The sequence below is a fragment of the Astatotilapia calliptera genome, chromosome 22 (assembly GCF_900246225.1).
Source record: "Astatotilapia calliptera chromosome 22, fAstCal1.2, whole genome shotgun sequence".
NCBI classification, from domain to species: Eukaryota; Metazoa; Chordata; class Actinopteri; order Cichliformes; family Cichlidae; genus Astatotilapia; species Astatotilapia calliptera.
Genome location: NC_039322.1, coordinates 15,176,117 through 15,194,157, shown reverse-complemented (window position 1 = coordinate 15,194,157; position 18,041 = coordinate 15,176,117). Strand labels below are relative to the sequence as shown.

The 18,041-nt window shown below is 39.5% G+C and overlaps 2 protein-coding genes across 3 annotated transcripts; one reads left to right on the top strand and one right to left on the bottom strand.

Annotated features, from left to right (window-relative positions):
- Window positions 1-6,338: 6,338 nt before the first annotated feature.
- rpl30 (ribosomal protein L30) lies at window positions 6,339-9,343 on the bottom strand. The gene is made up of 5 exons (XM_026157067.1): window positions 9,276-9,343; window positions 9,111-9,159; window positions 8,508-8,653; window positions 7,225-7,355; window positions 6,339-6,427 (listed from the first exon to the last, which is right to left on the bottom strand). The coding sequence occupies exons 2-5, from the start codon at window positions 9,129-9,131 to the stop codon at window positions 6,375-6,377; spliced, it is 351 nt and encodes a 116-aa protein (XP_026012852.1). The 5' UTR covers window positions 9,132-9,159; window positions 9,276-9,343; the 3' UTR covers window positions 6,339-6,374.
- Window positions 9,344-10,553: 1,210 nt separating this feature from the next.
- On the top strand, window positions 10,554-18,041 carry LOC113014674 (skin secretory protein xP2). Of its 2 annotated transcripts, XM_026156348.1 has the most exons (5): window positions 10,554-10,706; window positions 10,834-10,930; window positions 13,639-13,917; window positions 17,303-17,356; window positions 17,455-18,041. In XM_026156348.1, exons 2-5 carry the CDS (start codon window positions 10,840-10,842, stop codon window positions 17,466-17,468), a joined length of 438 nt encoding a protein of 145 aa, XP_026012133.1. In that variant the 5' UTR covers window positions 10,554-10,706; window positions 10,834-10,839; the 3' UTR covers window positions 17,469-18,041. The 2 variants fall into 2 exon arrangements, with proteins under 2 accessions (XP_026012133.1, XP_026012132.1); XM_026156347.1 differs by having other exon boundaries at window positions 10,554-10,930.

Sequence of the window (18,041 nt, the reverse complement as noted above, 5' to 3'; positions counted from 1 at the left end):
TGTGATAATCCAGTGAAGACCTTAGCACAAACCTGACACACATTCAAAAACCCAATACACAGAAACGTGTGTGAGTAATGATAATGATAAATATGTGGAAATGTTCCCATCTGTCTCGTGTTGTGGTCGAGTTTTGGCTGCAACAGCATCGACTGCGTCTTTGTTTGTTTTTTGTACATGGATCATGGTGTGTGAGCTGATCTTTTTAGTTGAGCTAACTTAGCTGGGCTGAGGGCATTTCCTATAAATATTCTGTGACATGCTGCTGCACATGCAGATTCTATCTGTGTGTTTACATTTTTATGTGCGCTTGCCTGCGTGTGACATTATCATGTAACTCCTAGGTCATGTATGTGTCGTAACATGTAGTTTTCCCATGCGGCGATGAGATGTTTCCTGCGTTGGTGACTTTCTTGAAATGAAAACATTGGATGGGACTCTAAAGCAGTAGTTCAGCATAATAACACAAAATCAGTATACATTATATGACGCTAGTTAAACAGTGCAAATGCTTGTCCTTTGTCAAGAACCGTTTAGGAAAACAGTCAGTAGACAGTATATAATGTATTTAATCAGTTTACATGGATTACATTTTATTATTCAGTCTATGCAACAGTGCATTCACCAACTTGTTAGGCTTGGAAATACAGATGTGGTCAGAAGTTTGCATCTACTTAGAATGGCCTGGTACTTTTGGGCTTTTAATGATTTCTTTGAACTCTTCTTTATCTGGGGTGGAATGATTGCACAACATACATCTTTAGTTACTTTAAAAATACAAGAACTAGATGCACAATTTATCTTGAATTTTCTCATAGCCTCGGATGTATACATGCAGCATTAGTATTTGGTTAAATGTCTCTTAGCAAGTGGTACCTCAACTAGACGCTTTTGTTAGACAACAGTAAGCCTCTGGCATAATTCTGGCTGGATATTTGACCACTCTTCTTGGCAGGAAAATTAATTTAAATTGGTTGGTTTCCTGGTATGGAACCGACTTTTAAATGTAGTCCATAGATTTCCAATAGGGTTGGGGTCAGAGCTGTGGGAAGGCCATTCCATAAGCTTAAGGTTGTCCTGCTCTATCCATGTGTGTTTAGGGTCATTGCCCTGTTGGAACAACCCAACTGTGTGACAATTTTAACTTTGTTCTTGTTTCTAATGTCTCTGTAAAGCACTTTGAATCACCTTGTTGTTGAATTGTGCTATACAAATAAACTTGCCTTGCCTTGCCTTGCCTTGTGCAAATCTACAATTCTCCTTACAGCTTTACGGAGTTAAGCTGTATAATCATTCTTCCCTGGAAAAACAACAGCTCAAATATATCATTATAAAAGCCAAAACTTAACCTAACATTCATGTTCAAGATGAGTGTGTGTAAACGTCTGACCACAGCTGTATGTGCACCATGAAGTAGTTTTGTTCTATTTGATACTAATACTGTAGTCCACAGTGTAGCCATGTGTCAGCCCCTCTGTCCTCATCCTTGTTTGTGTGAATTATGGCCTCTGCTTCTGCAAATCCAACAAAGCTGAACATGAAATTGCACTTTAAACTCAGTGTGCGCTCACTGAAAACTGCTGTATCTGTGGTTGTTTTTGTGTTTTCCATCTTTGTTGTGTGATCTGTCTGCAAAGTTGCAGAGGTGAACATTTTCATGAGTCTGGAGAATTTCTGCTAAGTTTTGCAGGCTTTAATGCTTGGACAGTGTCTGGACCAGTGGATGGCTGATGGCTCTTTTTTATTAGTCACTATGAGACTGTTCTCCTCTGTTTTCTTGTTGGATCTGCATGAGCTCACGTCTTTAATTCTGAATAATAAAAAAGCTAAAACATCTAGTCCGTGCTGAATTTGAGTCTGTTTTCGAGGGGGAAATTATTTATAGAGGAGCTGTTATGCTTTAACTTAATTTCTTCTTTTTCCAGGAAGTGTTGATTGGTTTTCACCTAAAGTAAAAGCACCACAGAAAGCACTTTTACAACCAAAAATGTATAATAATAGAGATATCAGGCTCTAAATAGTTTAAACAGGGTCCCCAGCCTAAGTCAAATAGTACCCTATGCCATCCTCCAATACCCAGCTTATGCTCACTAACCTCTTGTAGTAAGATGCTCTTCCCTTCGGCAAACAGGCTCTTACTTGTTAGTACGTTATTGTTACTCATCTAGCAGGAAACCCTAGAATGAGAAACATTAGTCCATCTCTAGTTTCAAACCTAATATCTTCATTCTGATAATACATCAGACCAATACCTGTGCAGTTTATCATGTGACCTGATACAATGAGTATCATCATACCTACCGGTACATTCAGCCACGTTGGTGAGAGACAGGGATTGAAATTAAATTAAACATCTTAAGATTCTCCTTACTTTCATATTTTCTGTCAGACATACATTTGTAGAAGCTTTTTTTCACAGTTGTGCATAATGAGCTCACCCTGTTTGAAAATAATCTCTGCATTGGGTTTTAAACTGTTTCTCTCTCCTCTTGGCTCTGATTGATGTCAGTGGCCATCTGTTTACAGAGAGCAGCCAATCAGAATAAAGTTGGCTTTAATGGGAGGAGCCGAATGGAAGGAGCTCAAACTAGTTTTATATACTGTGATGAATGGGAGCCCAGTGTAACGGGCTTTTTTTTTTTTTTTTTTTTTTTTTTGTGAGGTGGGAGTCCATTTAACATGCTGATACAGAAAATTATCAAACCGGTGCTTTTCCTAAGGCATTTTTTTTGGGAATCACTGCAGCAAGTAATAAACTGAATCATATATCCCAGCTGATTTCTAGCCTCGTGTTTCTATTATTGGATTCCAAAAATAAAAACATGGAGCTGAAACTGAACATAGCCAGCTAATTTAAAGAAATACTGTTATCTAAATAAAGTGTGGAATATGTCTTTTTATGTCTGTGTCTGAGCTTTTTTCAAACTTAGCCAGCATTTTTTCTCCTCATACTTCAGCAGCAGCTCTAAACCTTTAAGCAGCCTTGTTTTGAGACTACTGGGGGGAAAAAGGTCCTCAGAGCAACTGTGTACAAACAAGCTGGCAGATGAGAGCGGATTTAAAATGCTTCATAATGGTGGCCGGCATTACCTTGGGTCTGATGGTGCGATCCCAGACAGACAAGCTCACCTACTTTCTGCCACTGGGACGCTGACAGAAAATAAACTGGGTCACATTCTGTCCCTCTTCTTGCTGAACTGCTTGTCCAGGGCAGGGCTGCAGCACTGACATCTGATTCAAAAGGACTCTTTGAAAAGGGACACAATAGCCAGAAAGGGTTTGTTTGTTTTTTTTTGTGTGTGTGGGGGTTTTTTGTTGTTTTTTTAAAAAATATTTTTCTTCAACATCTGGCAGAAGGATTTGTACAGAATGACTATCCTGAAATTCTTCACCAAAATGTTTTTCAGGATTATTTTAACCAGATAAAACAAGTAAAGATAGATTTACTGAATTAGATACAAAAGAGAGACCTAAAATAGCTCTGTATGTGCAACCAGACAATGAGGGAAGTGTAATGGACAAAGATCCCAGTAAATGTCCACTCAGATTTAGAGTAAGTGATGCTTTTTACCACTGAAAAGTAATCAGTATAACATACAGGGCCTGCCAATGTGACGCAAAGAACTTTATTTCAGTTAAAAAGTGACATCCCAGAAAAACAAAAACTCATGTTGATGCCCCCAAAGTTACGCCGATGTCCTTTGATATCGTCCTCATTTCACACAAGGCACCTGCTTCATTAGAATGATATTACCAGAAATTATTTCATTCAGTTTAATTGGGAAATGAGAAAATGGCTTAGAGAAACAATGAGTGGAAGAAAACTGGGCCAAAGCACTCGATGGATGATGGACAGCTTGTATCTCTCTGGGTCATTGGGCAGGTGCAGCAAACTTACTGTTACAGCATCTAAGAGATTAATTTATTATATCATTGGTATCTTTCAGCAGGTTTTCAGGCACTGCACTCAGCCCACATGCTCAAAACATTCAAATTTGCACTAAATAGTACATCAAACACATTTTCCCAATGCACGTCCATTCTAAGTTCATGTATGCATTTATAACTGATGTCACCAGTTTGATTATAGCTTTAAATTGGTCTCATGGTATACACAGCAGTAAAAACAAATAGTTATTTCAGTAATTTGATTAAACATGTGAAAGATCACAGTCCCATATTTCCCACAGTAAGTAAATGTATTTTAAAGCACCTTTTAAAAGACAAACTGTGACGTGCTTTATATCAGATAAAACCAACAAAATAAAATGAATGAATGAACTAAACTTATGAATAAAATAAAGTTCACTATCAGTAACATCATAGCACCCACCCAGCTGAATAGAAACTCTGTCATGCTAGCTAGTACACAGTATGAGTTATTGTAACTAACTGTAAAAAGTTGGCACAATGAAAATAAACTACACCTAAACTTAGACTGCAGGTTATAACTTCTCACCTGAAGTTCAGTTCACCTGACACTCGGACCGGCGGCTGCCTCGGGTCTCTCCTCCTCCTGCCTCCCCTTTCCCTCATCTACCCGCTGGCATCTGTGGAAGCTCCACCATAGCCACCACCAAACAACGGAGTTATTTTTACACATCTGCCAGCATCTGGCCAATCCACCACCTTTCACTGTTTATACCCCCGCCCCCCAAAAAAAACAAAACCCCAAAACAAGCAAACAACAAAAAAAAGACCATTGGCCATTAAAAATGAAAAATCGCCAGTCCAGCCATGCTGCTTTGTGAACGAGTCCACTAAGATTACAGGTCACAGATTGATCTCCACAACTGTAAAGGTTTTGTCTCCATTAGATGTAGGGATTGATAACAAACCGCGTGCCATTAGAGCCCTCTTGCTCGCTGATGCTCACCATTCAGAGTGCTAGAGGTCAAAACCAGACCTGTGAATTGAATTCTGATTTTAATGGGGAGCCTTGATCAGCAGAGGTGTGATGTCTCAGTCCTCAGTGAAACCCATGGATGTCTCACTTTGAAAGGCATCTTTACTAGTCTGCTGCATTCAAGGCTCGAACCAGAGCCAGTTTTTATTAAGCCCTGGCTGCTGGGGATGTAAGATATGTGTGGGGGTTACCAGCATTTTTAAAATTATTATGATCAATGCTAAACACATATGGTGATGTTAAAGTTTAAAATCACTAAGTTGGTCCATGCACATTTCCATTGTTTTAAGAAAGATTTGGATACTTTGTTAAAATCTCATTTTTAATGTGCCGTTTTCTAAAAATAGGTCTATGGGAGATAAACCCAGTGTGCTCAGAGCTTTAAGATCACATCACATGGTCATCCTCAGATTGTTTTCTCTGCTCCTCAGGCAAACTTTTCTTTATTCTGTCATATGCAAGGCCCCCTGTCTATCTGCCATTGCTCTGAATTGTTCATGTTTCCCTGAGTGGTTCTCTCTCAGATGAAATCCTGAGAGCAGGCTTCTCCTTTTTAATACAACTGATGCAACTGCTACAATTTAGGGCACCAAAAAAATAAAAAAGGCCCGAGTCAGCCTCAGTCTGACGTGCATCAGCAGTTAAACATGAAAGGATTAATCAGCTTTATCCACCCACGCTACCAAACTGCCCTTCAGCAAGGCATCCGCTACAGCAGAGGATTTTTGTGGCCACGCCGTGACCTCTGTAGAAGTAAAAAGCTACACAGAAACTCCACAGCCTCATGGATTGGTTAACACCAGTTATGCGTTTCAGTGACTGCCGGGAGCCCTGCTACATGTGAACTCACAGCATACAAGACTTGTCCAACACACTGACGTTACACAAGCGCTGAGAAATGATGCTGCTCATCACCTACACTTGTTCATGCCGGTTAAAATCTCCAGATGAGTTACATAAAAGATTACATCGACAATATTAATCTGAGGCTTTTAAAGAGTGACTGACAACCAGGAGGCTAAATTTATTAAGTCTGCATTTAGAGAAGGGGTTTATTTTAAAAATCAAGTCAGCTATGTTTACAAGAGACCTGCACCACTTTGTTTTTGGTTCTAGCATTGAAGATCCAGAGGACATCAACTTTATGTGTAACAAATGTAGCCAACACCTTTTAAAGCTTTTAATGCCTGTGACTGAAGTGTCCTTACTCAAATACAGTCACAGTGCAGCACACAGTCATCCCGAAGCTTTATGTAAGTGACGGGGAAACAAAATAAAATGGCATAATTTTGACTGTGTGATAAATGGTCAGATCCTGGTGGTTTATGAGGTGACAATCCTATGAAGAAAGACCTCTTTAAACAGCTTCCTGTAACTGTCTACACAGGAGAGAAAAGGTTACAGCAATCAGAAATGAAAAGACAGCAGCTTCTTTCTGTTAACACCAACTTTATTTATAACAACAGATCTACTGAGCAGGCTGCTGCTGTTCCGGCATGCTCCTGATGATGTCAGAATCGCCTGAAGAGGAAAAGAGGAGCAGAGTCAGAGTCACTGCCACATATACAAAGACGCACACTTATACCGCCTGAAGAAATGCTGCATGTCTTTAAATGCCCCACACAAATAAAACAATAATGACACTGTGAGGATAAATGTTGCCACTGGAAGATCTCTATATAAACTGACTGTAAAGTGCTGGCAGTTCAACTAAAAGCTCTGACTAGCATTCATCTAGCAAACCACTAGTCCTGAGTGGGACTAGTGACAGCATCTGCCTCTAACAGGCTCAAGAGAGGAGGAGGGGGGGGGGTTGTCAATCTACTCCCCAGGGAAGTCCACCATATCAGTGTCAGATCTGTCACTTTTGAGATATTTACTGTCATTTTAAAGCTTGTTTTGAATGTTATGTTGATTCATGGATTATGGTCATTTGTCCCAGTGGCTTTTCAAACTAAGAACAGGGTGCTAAAACAAAGACCTAAAAACAATCATTCCCTCCTGGCTACTCTCCATATTATGTGTTAAATGCTGTCCCTCTAGTACTTGTTAACTAAGATAGTTACATCTGGAACGTTTAATATCTCCTAGGGAACTAAAATATTGTTTTGGCTGAAATTCTTTTAGATTTATGTTTGTGAACTCGCCGCCCACAAATCAATTTAACTTGCAGGCAGTGATGCACACCAGCTGGTGCCTCAAACATCCCACTGGGCTTTTTTAACACTTTCTCCCACAGCGTATATAACATCTAATTCCTGTGGAGGTTAAGAAGTGGTTCAGTGAAGATAGGTTTCACAACAAAAATGAGTACTCACCAGGGTCGATGATAGCCAGTGTGCACACCCTGTAGTATTTGCCGCAGGCTGTGCCCAACTCGATGTTGTTTCCACTGTAATGGTGGACACCAGTCTTGGCCAGCATAGCATAGTATTCAATCTCAGATTTCCTGGACAGGTAATAAAGGTAAATGTGAGCCAAACGCACATGTGGTCAAATACTGCAACAAAGGGTAAAGCTGACACAGGACAATTTAAAATATAAAGAAACAAGTGCAGATAAGTACAGCCATAGATCCTTCTAACACTTGATTATACTGACTGTAGAGAAGTTTCTGCACATTGTTTTTTTGAGTTAACCACTTTATAATCAACATTTAGATGAAATTTGTTAAAATTGTAATGAATATCTCAGCATCTTCTACAAATCAATATTGGAGACAATTAGTGTACAATAAATAGCAGAGATCCCAAACTATTCTGAATTATGACTGGCATCTGCTAGCTGTATCACATGAGTATGATTACATCAAACATGTAGCTGTCCTTACCTACTGAAAATTAAGTTTACACATGTATACTTTTGTGCCTCTGCACTAAAAGACAGCGCAACAAGTACAACCTTCCAACCTGCACAGAAATTACAAGGATGGGACCAACTATCTGATAGACCACCTGCCTCACGCCTGCATCCAAGCAACGTACGTTAAACCAAACACACACAAACGGAAAACGTATCACCACCTTCACAGGAAGATAATAGATATGAAAATCCAAACAACTGGGGTGTATAATTTCTAAATAACCTCTCCATGTGTGACGATGTTTGTGTAAAATTTTGTTCAGAGTGGCAATGGAGGCAGGGTACATACAGACATATATACATACACTATGATCAATGCAGTAAGATTTAGAGAAAGTGTTGATAATTGGTCATTTACTTTGCAGGTACACAGATTCTTACTATTGAAAATTAGTTGAACTATTTATGTTTTTGCTCATTATTACGCCATCTTTGAACATTTAGCCTGAATAATACTGATGTGAAACAACAAACAATAGAAACATTCACTGGTGAATGTCGTCTTATTCACTAGCACATATGTAGCAGCTCAATAAGGTAATACCAATTTATGTTTGCATCAGTGCCCTCCCATTAATTAACCTCACTTGACTTAAAAATATTTTTTAAAATAATAAAGAAATAAAGAATTCCTTTTATTGTTAAACTTGTCATAGTTCTTTGTAGCACACTGAATCCCTTTCAATTCCTTAGCTAAAATAGTGTATAGAAAAATATATTTAGGAAAGTCTTAATATACCTGAGAGCTGGGCAGTTGTTGGCCAGGATAACCAACTTGGCTTTTCCCTGACGGATCATCTTCTGGGACTGTTTGTAGCCCAGGACGTATTTTCCGCTTTTCATCACCAGCTGGAGACGGGAGTTGATGGACTCCATAGACTTTTTCTGAACACAGACACACACATATATCAAAATCTGAAGTCGGTGACAGTACAGGAGCTACACACCTCTCACACTCCACTACATATCGAATATAATAAATATGATAACTATAATAGGACACATAAAAAGCGCACACATTTAAACATGTTTTAACTTTATATTAAAGGGGGAAGGGTCCACGTTGCTGTCGTCATTTTCTATTAGATTTTATGAATTAGCATTAGCTCTACTGCCGGTACAGTTAAACATGAACTAAACGGGCGGCCACTAATAAACACTGTCATAACAATCAAGTATTTCATAAGATTTAAAGCAGCAAAAAATCAACACTAAGTGACACTGAGTAGAAATATCAAGTTTTAAGCGGAGTACTACAGCGCTAGCTAGCAGGCCCCGGCAGTTACACGTCTCCACGTGAAGCCTGGCCGTGCAGTAGCGCGTGCACTCCGGCCTCGCTCACCGTCTTCTTTGCGGCCACCATGTTTGCGGTTTAGTCCGGACCGGCCAACCTGCGGGCAGAAGGAGGATAGCAGAGGACTGTCGTTAAAGAGTGGGTCACAGCAAAATGTGAAAATGTGGCGAAAATCATATTTATTTTATAAATAAAACTCGGAGCTCGTCTTACTGTGAGTTAACTCCAATATGGCCTCGGAGAGAAAGGAAGTCCCATGGTGCACTGCGCTCGTATCACTTCGGCGAGCATGCGCAGAACAGGACTGGGCAGGCGGCTAAGGGTCGTTTTCAGATACTTCTGCAGTGAGATATATAGTGGACAAACGCGTCTATTTGAAACATTTTACTTAGCCTTTTACTAAAAAATTAATTAATTAAACAATATGTTATAGCTAAACTTAAGCAAATCTGTGGTGTTTTACATTAAAAAAATGTGTATTATGGTAGTTTTTAGTATGCCTAAATATTAAAAGCAATACATAAATGGATTCATGCAACTAAATGTCATTTGCATAATATAATAAATAATAACTCAGAAGATTAACTATTTTTAATCAGTGTTAAAAAGCGATGTGTTGTTTAAAGATTGTACTTTACCACTTCCGAACGGTTGTGCTTTTATTTTGAAATTCGCTGCAGCGATCTAACTGAGTCCTCTTCACCCAGTGTCCTACTTTTAATGTAATTAGGCTGCTTTAAGTCGATTTTTAGTATCAAATCAATCATCGATTATTAGTTTGGTTTGTTATGAATATTTTCTATACTTCTGACAATCAAATGGTGAATGGAATCTTTTTAACTCCGTAATTTGCCTCGAGTTCATTGAGTTCAGTGCCATCTTCATGTTTAAAAACTAAATGCTGACATTGCTCCCCCAACTCTGGAATAGCTTGCCACATCTCATAAGAACTTCAACAATTTAAAAAATTAAATCGGCTCTTAAGACCAACATATTTTCAGTTGCTTTTGGTCAAGTCTGAGGTCCCGCGTGGATTGGTCACACAAATGTTTTCTATTATTTTGACTGTTTTTATATATATATGTTTTTTGTTATTATTTTTTAATTATCCATTTTATTATGTTGTCTGTTTATGCAAATGTAATTATACAATTAGGCTCTTGAGACCTGAATTACAGATGTGTGCGCCTGTTAAGCATTTTGGGTCAAAGACCGTCTGCTATATAATTAAAATGATCATGACTTAAATTCTAATATTACAGTTAAGCAAGCTAATTAATATAAAAAATGACAAACTCAAGGCTAAATTAAATATTTTGTAAGCTATACCAGCATTAGGGCTATTTACTATTGATGTTTGCTCAGTGGCACGTCGGCAGTAGAGCTATTTGTTGGTGTGGCGAGAGCGTCGCGCTTCACTTTCCCCGCCCCAAGAGGTGGCCTTTGCGCTCTGACTGAATAATGTATTTTCGTCCCTGAGCCAGCCTCAGGGAAACAGCCTAAGTTACAGTACACAACAAAAGCCAACATTTCACCTGCGTGCCCAACTGGAGACCTGCAACCACAACACAACAACCTGAAGTCGTTTACTGCAGGAAATGTGCGTAATTACGCACGGAACTGAAGGAATTTAGCGACCAGACGGTGCGTTTAGGCTGTCCTCCGAGGGTTTCTCATTTTACAGAAGCGATATATATGCACGACGTCATCAGTGCAGGCACAGTCAGTCCTCACCTCTTAACTTTGAGCTCACAGTCCTCTGTGTGCACAGGGCAGGATGGGATGCTCCACCAGTACCCAAACTTCAGCGGTAGATACGACTCGACCAAGCGCTAAGCTCGAGGAGAGCAACGGAGCCAGCACTACAGGTGAGACAAAGAAAGAAAAAAACAAAAAGAACAAAAAACATTTATACTTGTAAAGTATATGATATTAAATAAAGGTAGTGAGATTTCTGAAAACATAAACATCTGTCCAGTCGGGAGATATGTGCCATTCACTGCAAGTATCTTGCAAGTGGACAAATTTGATATTGTTTTATTTTGTCACAGTAAATATGTGAGAGTTTGACTGGAAACAAAGCTCTCATCCAAAAAAAACGACATCATATAGTTAAAAAATAACTTTGCATCTGTTTCTAAACTTACTTTCTATTGAATTCAGATTTGTTATTCAAAAAGGGTTTGATTAACAAATTTATATGGTTATTTTCATTCAGTCAACACAGTAAATAACTTTCTAACATGCTGGTAGGAATGTTGCATCATCCCTTTAATTATACTGAAGTGAGCACTGTTCTGATAAGGACTTGGTCTAAATGCAAATGTACAGCATCTGATGTCTTTATTTTTAATGAGGCAGAGCTCCACTGTGACAGGATGGGAAAGTTTATTGTCATTATTTAACGGTGGTTCCTGGCTCTGTCCTCTCTTCGAGAGAGACGGGGGCACGAAAGCAGATTTAGTGACAGTCTACAGTTTCATTAGGAAATGGAGAAGCCACTCTGGACGCTCCTTTGTTGTAGTAGGTCAGCGATGGCCCCGGCTGTGGTGCGTTTCAAGATTAAAAAAAATATGTTCAATTTTTTTTAAGTGTCATTTTTTACAAAACTTTTGATGCATTTGAATGGTGGAAATGTGAGTGTGCAGTTCTGCAGGCTTAAGCATTGTTTGACATAAGTGAAAGAAAAACTGGTAAAAGATTCACTAAGTGAGACCACCTCTGAGCAAGTGTCTCTTTGCACTCATTACAGGCTGCTTACTGCCCTGAAAGCATGGAGACACATACACAGAAGTCAGTACTTTCATGGACTTAGCTGATAAACCACTGACCCTGTTAAAGTGACAAGGAGAAATTTGCTTAATAAGTATGTGAGTAAATTTCCCAGCAGCATGGAATTAAACAGCTCATTCCTGTTTGTGACTCCCGCCTGTGCTCTGGAAATAGTGTCTTAGAGGTCACATGGAAATCCATCAGGATGTTTTCTTAAGTTTGCATGTGCCTGACTCGTTTCACTGAAAGTCACTTGTCACTCCCAACAGAGGAGAAGGAGGAAAAGTTTGTTGATTTAAAGACAAGTTATTTCAGTGCAGACAGACATGGCAAAAAATGAACAGAGGATCTAGTCTAGAATTAGGCTTGATCAGTTTATCCATCTACATCCAGGATATATTTGTATTGTTACTTGTTACAGTTATTTGATATCTCTCTTGCTGCATTGAGCATGTGTATGACAAAAGAATTTCCCTCGGGATAAATAAAGTTCTTTTTATCTTATCTTATCTTATCTTATCTTATCTTTTACATGCAGTCTATGTGGGCTTTATTGGTCCCCTTAAATCAGCAGCCTTCATTCAACTTTTCCAATTATGACCCAAAATCACAAAGACAGCATGTAGAATAATGTTTTCTGAAGTTTTATGTTGTCGTCACTGCTCCTTCGTGACACCTGTTTCAAGAAGTAATTTGCTTCTTCGCCAAGCTTCGAGGAGCTTTGAGAATATTAAAAGTTGAGAGTTAAGACTTTTGTGATCCATGCAAATACCTGCAATGCAAATTCTTCCGAAAAAAGTCAACAGGGAAGTGATGCACCCTGTCACGCAGCAACCTGTTTATAGAACTGTGCTGTTTGAGTATTTAAGTGTTTATTAACCTCAGTAATAGAAACATTAACTTCCTGTCAGGCTCCTTTTATGTGTGAGCATTGGTTCTTCGTGCTGTGTTTTGTTTTGTTTTTGCTTTTTATACTTTAGCCCTGTGTTTTAGAAGCAGTGCATGGATTCTCAGCTCTTCCTGCTTCCATGGTTTGCATTCAAACATTCACAGTCAAAAATAAATAGAATTAGTTATCCACTGTTGGATGATGTTAATAGAATATTTGTGGCCTAACATGGGCCGGTCACAGATGAACTCTTCCCTCTGGTTTTGGATAAGTGACCTGTGATGCCATCATGGAGGGAAAACAAGCAAAAAATAAACTGAGGCAAAGGAAACACAATATTGATCCTACCAGAGTATCACTCAGGAATGCTTGTTCTTAGCAGATATGCTTCGTTTTTTAGATCTCTATATTGCAACGTGTCCTCAAATGACTTCTTTTGAATTGGTAAATTAAACTTAACTCAAGGTCCACTGATTTCAACGATCTGTGAGGTGAAACAGAAAGCTTTATAGAAAAATACTATGAGTGTTTAAAATCAATTTCAGCTAAAGGAGCACTGAAAATTATCCGCAGAACCACATGATCACCATTGGTAACCAAAAGTGAAAATGACCCTGGTGTCAAACTGTGCTATACGAGGCTGTGGCTCACAGTCACTGCTCGGGACTTTCACTCTTATTGTACATATATGATATAAACAGAGTTTTTTGTCAACATTGTATCATATTTTCACTAATATTGATAATATAAATACCTTATAATATGTCTGGCTTTAAGTGAAAGCCATTATTACTGTGTTTAAACTATATATCTACTGTAATCTATATTGCAGCTGTAATCTATAAAACTAGCTGTTCATATTATCCAAATAAACGGCCTGAATGAATGTTTGCTCATGCTTTTTTCTGCTAACAGGAGCGGCCAATGAAAATGGGAATGTAGCTGAGGACAGTGAAACTATTCCAGACCAGACACCTGCTGAGGGAAGCGATGCCAAGCCTGGAGATGAGCCTGCTGAAGAGCCTGCCGTGACAGCCGCGTCTGCAGACACCACAGCTGCAACTCCACCAGCAGCAGAAGAGTCTCAGGATGCAGCCAGCAGCCCGCCCGCTGAGACTTCAGCAGCAGCAGGAGACAGCACCGCTGAGACAGCAGCAAGCTCCTCAGAGGCTGAAGCTCCTGCCCCAGAGCCAGGTAGGCGGGAGTCACAAACAGGAATGAGGTTAAATACTCACAAAAGGCCTTTTACTACATATATTCTTAGAATCTGTAATGTTTTAATGTTTTATTTTGAATTCTTCTGCACATGACAACACCACTGTATCTTCAGTCTGAGCTTATAAACATGCACATTATAAATGCACGTTGTAATTCATGCAAAGGTGAACATTTATGGGAATCGCTGCTCACATCCTCGTGAAACGTATCGGGCAGACAAGGACAAGAACCTGTGTGTGCGTGCATAAGTTGGGTTACTTAAAATGACACTTCAGAACATTTGGAGTGGAAGATTTTCTCTCTTGACACCTCTTGAACAAGTTACCACAGTAGTCGCATAATTAATGTGTCCAAACAAGTGATGGATAAAATGTACAACAGTAACCTGAGCGGTGCTATTCCACCTCAACATGGGATGCCGCAGTACAAAGGTACGTAATGTCTCTTCCGTTTTTAGTTCCTCCGCAACTGTAGTAACTACGCAGTATCCAACAACACACTGGCATGACTTTGGCCTCTAATGAACACACCGGGGTGGCCACAAGAATGCGTTTCCAGGTCACACCTATGATCAGTACCTATTAAAGGATCTGTCTGCATATTGCACAAGCTTAACTGATCAGGTTAAATTTTCGTATGAATTCTTTTAATTACACGCTTTTGTGTAGTCGTGGATTAGACTACTTGTTGAAGTTTCACTGACTGAAACACACACAAAGCGTGATGTTGTTGAGGGTTTACCTTGTAAAATGTAACATTTATTAAAACCTGGCAGCTGTCATTAAGGGATTTGACATTTTGATAGAGGATAAAAAATAGCTGATAGCTTTTGTTTGGCCAAAAGCATTGAGGATATTTGTGTGATTTAAACTTGGAAATAAAGCATTTGTTGTGTTTGCTTTGCCTCCCAGCCCTCTGCTGTGAGTAGGACTCTAAATTAGAAATTTCTGCTGTAACTTCCAAGACAGCACCTCAGCAGGCTCTTCAGACCTGCATTGTGATAATAGCTCTGCATGCCTGTCCGCCAGCGATCATCTATACATGGAAGCGCTCTGTAGGAAGCTGCATGACAAGAGCAGCATTGCACTCACTGCTATCACAAAGTTACTTCGTGATGCAAATGACGAGCAGGTAGCAAATGATGATGAGGTCAACTTCATTTTCCTCTTTTTCTGATGCAAAGTGTTCATTGCAGTAAAGCGGGCCGAGCAGGGTGGCAGGTTAAACATCAAACACCAAACTTTTTAGAGGTTTTAGCTTCTATGAGACTCGATGCTGCTGTAGTGGGCGAAATTAAGTGAATGTTGCTTATTTATAAAAATGTATTCTTGTGTCTTCAGTCTAAGATCTGTGATGATTCTTGGAGTAATTTTTAGCCACAAAATAGAAGCATGAATGCCCATGTCTCAGAGCAATGCTGAAAAACTGTTTTATGCATGTGCTACTTTCAGACTTGACTATTGGATTTCCTTTTCCTTATCAGGTTTTCCTAAAATTTCCCTGAAAAGCCTCCAGTTGATCCAAAACACTGCAGTGAGAGCGCTAACAGGGACTAGAAAGAGAGAGCATGTTTTTCCCATATTGGCTTTTTTTCACTGGCTCCCTTTTTAATCCAGACTTGAATTTAAAACCCGTCTCCTCACATGCAAAATCATGAATAATCAGGCCCCATCAAATGTTAAAGACCTCACTTTGTTCTCCGCCTGCTGGCTTACTTGTGTTTAATAGAGTTTCCTAGAGCTGTCAGGGTTTAGGAGACAGATAGTCGCTCTACTTTTAAAATTAATTTTAAAAATTTCCCTTGTGATAAAGTTTATTCTTAGACTTACATTCATAGTCCTAGACTATAGTGATATTTTTACAATTCAGATTGTCTAAACACTCTGACGGTAACTGGAAAGAGAGACAATATTAGCGTCTCCAGATCCAAAGCACTGATTGCTTAGTCCCCATCATGACTATAGACCTCATACAGCCATATTATCCCAACAGAGCACTTTGCTCTCAGACTGTAGGCTTCCTAGAGTTTCCAAAAGTGGAATAAAAATTGTACAAAAAATATTCATGAAGTAATGCTACCATAAAATCTTCATGGATGTGTCTCACAGATTAACTGTTCATCATTTAATCATTATAGTTAGAAAATCATGATCTTCACCCCCTGCGCCATCCAACTTCACTCACTTTGAGTTCAAATATGGCCACAGCCCTGTGTAGAGATGCTGGATGGAGCATGTGTTTGTGTTGCCAACACTTTGTTGTCACTGTGGTATCATTAAGATGCAATCTGAGTCCACATAGAAACTAGAGCGTTCCAACACATATAGGGCTTCCACCAGCGACGAGCGATGTCGGGACGGCTGAGCCTCCACGCCTCCATTTCACAGCCAGTGGAGAGAGAGGATCGAGTGTCACATAAGCAGAGCTGACAGAGCGGCTCGTCCACCTCTGACGCAGCTACAGGTTGTTTTTAAGGAACGACTTGCTGGAAATCTGCTATTCCTAGTTCTGCAATATAAGTTTTAACACCTTCAGATTAAAGGTGTTTGCATGGAGATTAATTTCCTTTTCTGTTTGGGAGGGAGGCTTTAGTTCAAGTTCATGCAAAATCTGCACTTCAGACTACAACAATACTTTGGGAGTGTGCTGTAACACAGTCAGATGTTTTGTTTGTTTGCATGCAAACATGCTAACACTTCAACTCGGTTCTGGTTATTGTGTTCATTATGCTGCAAGCTGGAAATCTGACAGGATTAGAGTGCTAAAACATTTGAAAGGGGGTGATTTATGTTCACAGTTTTTCTAGCTCTATGTTTATATTTTTAACTCTAAACTACAATAGCTTAGCACGTCTTAGTCTGTCGCAAGGTCAGTTACTACATGTCTTCCTCCCAGTTTTCCTTTCTTCTTTCCACTGTCCAGTCAAAATATGGGCTTTAAATAAATATATTTTAAAAATGTAATCATAAGGCAACCGAGAATGCTGGCAGCAAGTATCCTAACAGTCCATCGAGCTGTTTCACATTTCTGACTTGGTGAAAGAGACAAAATACCACAAACCTGGAAAAATACACTCATCTTTGTTCTTCTGCTTGAACCCACCACACCTGGACAGGTGGCCAGTCTGTCATAGGGCTAATAAACCTCACATAACATAACCTGATACCTTAAACAAACTGATCTAAAATGTGTGTGTGTGGTGCAGTAACACTGGGGACAAGTGTTTTCAGGAGAGTTTGTACCAGCTGTGTGGACAGAGGAGGACAGTAGTGTTTGGTCAGCACCTAAAGGCCAAAATAAGAAGAACACAGCTTAAATATGACGGCTTGTTCGTGTCTTAATTTGCTGTCTTTCTAAACAGAAAAAGGGGATGCCGGAGCGACTGACTCAGAGCCCAAAACAGACGAGACACCTGGTGAGCATCCCGGCAGCTTCCTCTTTATGTCACATGATCCACAAATTGGTATTTGAACTCTTCCAATATGCGTCCTCCTCTCTGCGTTTCTTTTCCAGCTCCCAGTGAGTGACGTGCGACATGACCGACTGCACAGAGGAGTTTATCTGCACGCATGAGTGAAAGTATGTCCGTGTGTGTGTGTGTGTGTGTGTATGAGAAAGAAAGACATTGTCTTGTTGCCAAGATCCAGACCCCGTGGAAACCACTTTGAGTCCGGGTGCTCAGTCACCACTGTGCCTTCTTCCTCCTCCTGGATGTCTGCAGTCTCTCCTCTTTGACTGTGAATAGAGTTCAACAGCACTTAGGTTTCTTTATCTGTAACAGGTAGTAAACAGCTGAGAGAAGCTTAGATTACTATTTATTATCTGTAATGAAATAGCACCATAAACTGTATGTCCTTAACTTATTCTTGAAACCTAAGAGTTTGTTTCTGTGAAAACGAAAGCCAAAGTATATTAGATATTAGAAGATATTATATTTCTTTTTTGGGGGGTGAGGGGTAGCTAGCTTTGATTTTATTATCATATTTAAAGTAGGCGTAAATCTAAGAGGGTTTTTTCCTGATGTGTCATGATTTTTAGTATTCCCAAAAATCTGTAATTAGCAATAAGCTGTTGAAAAATTAAAAAGATCTTAAAATAAA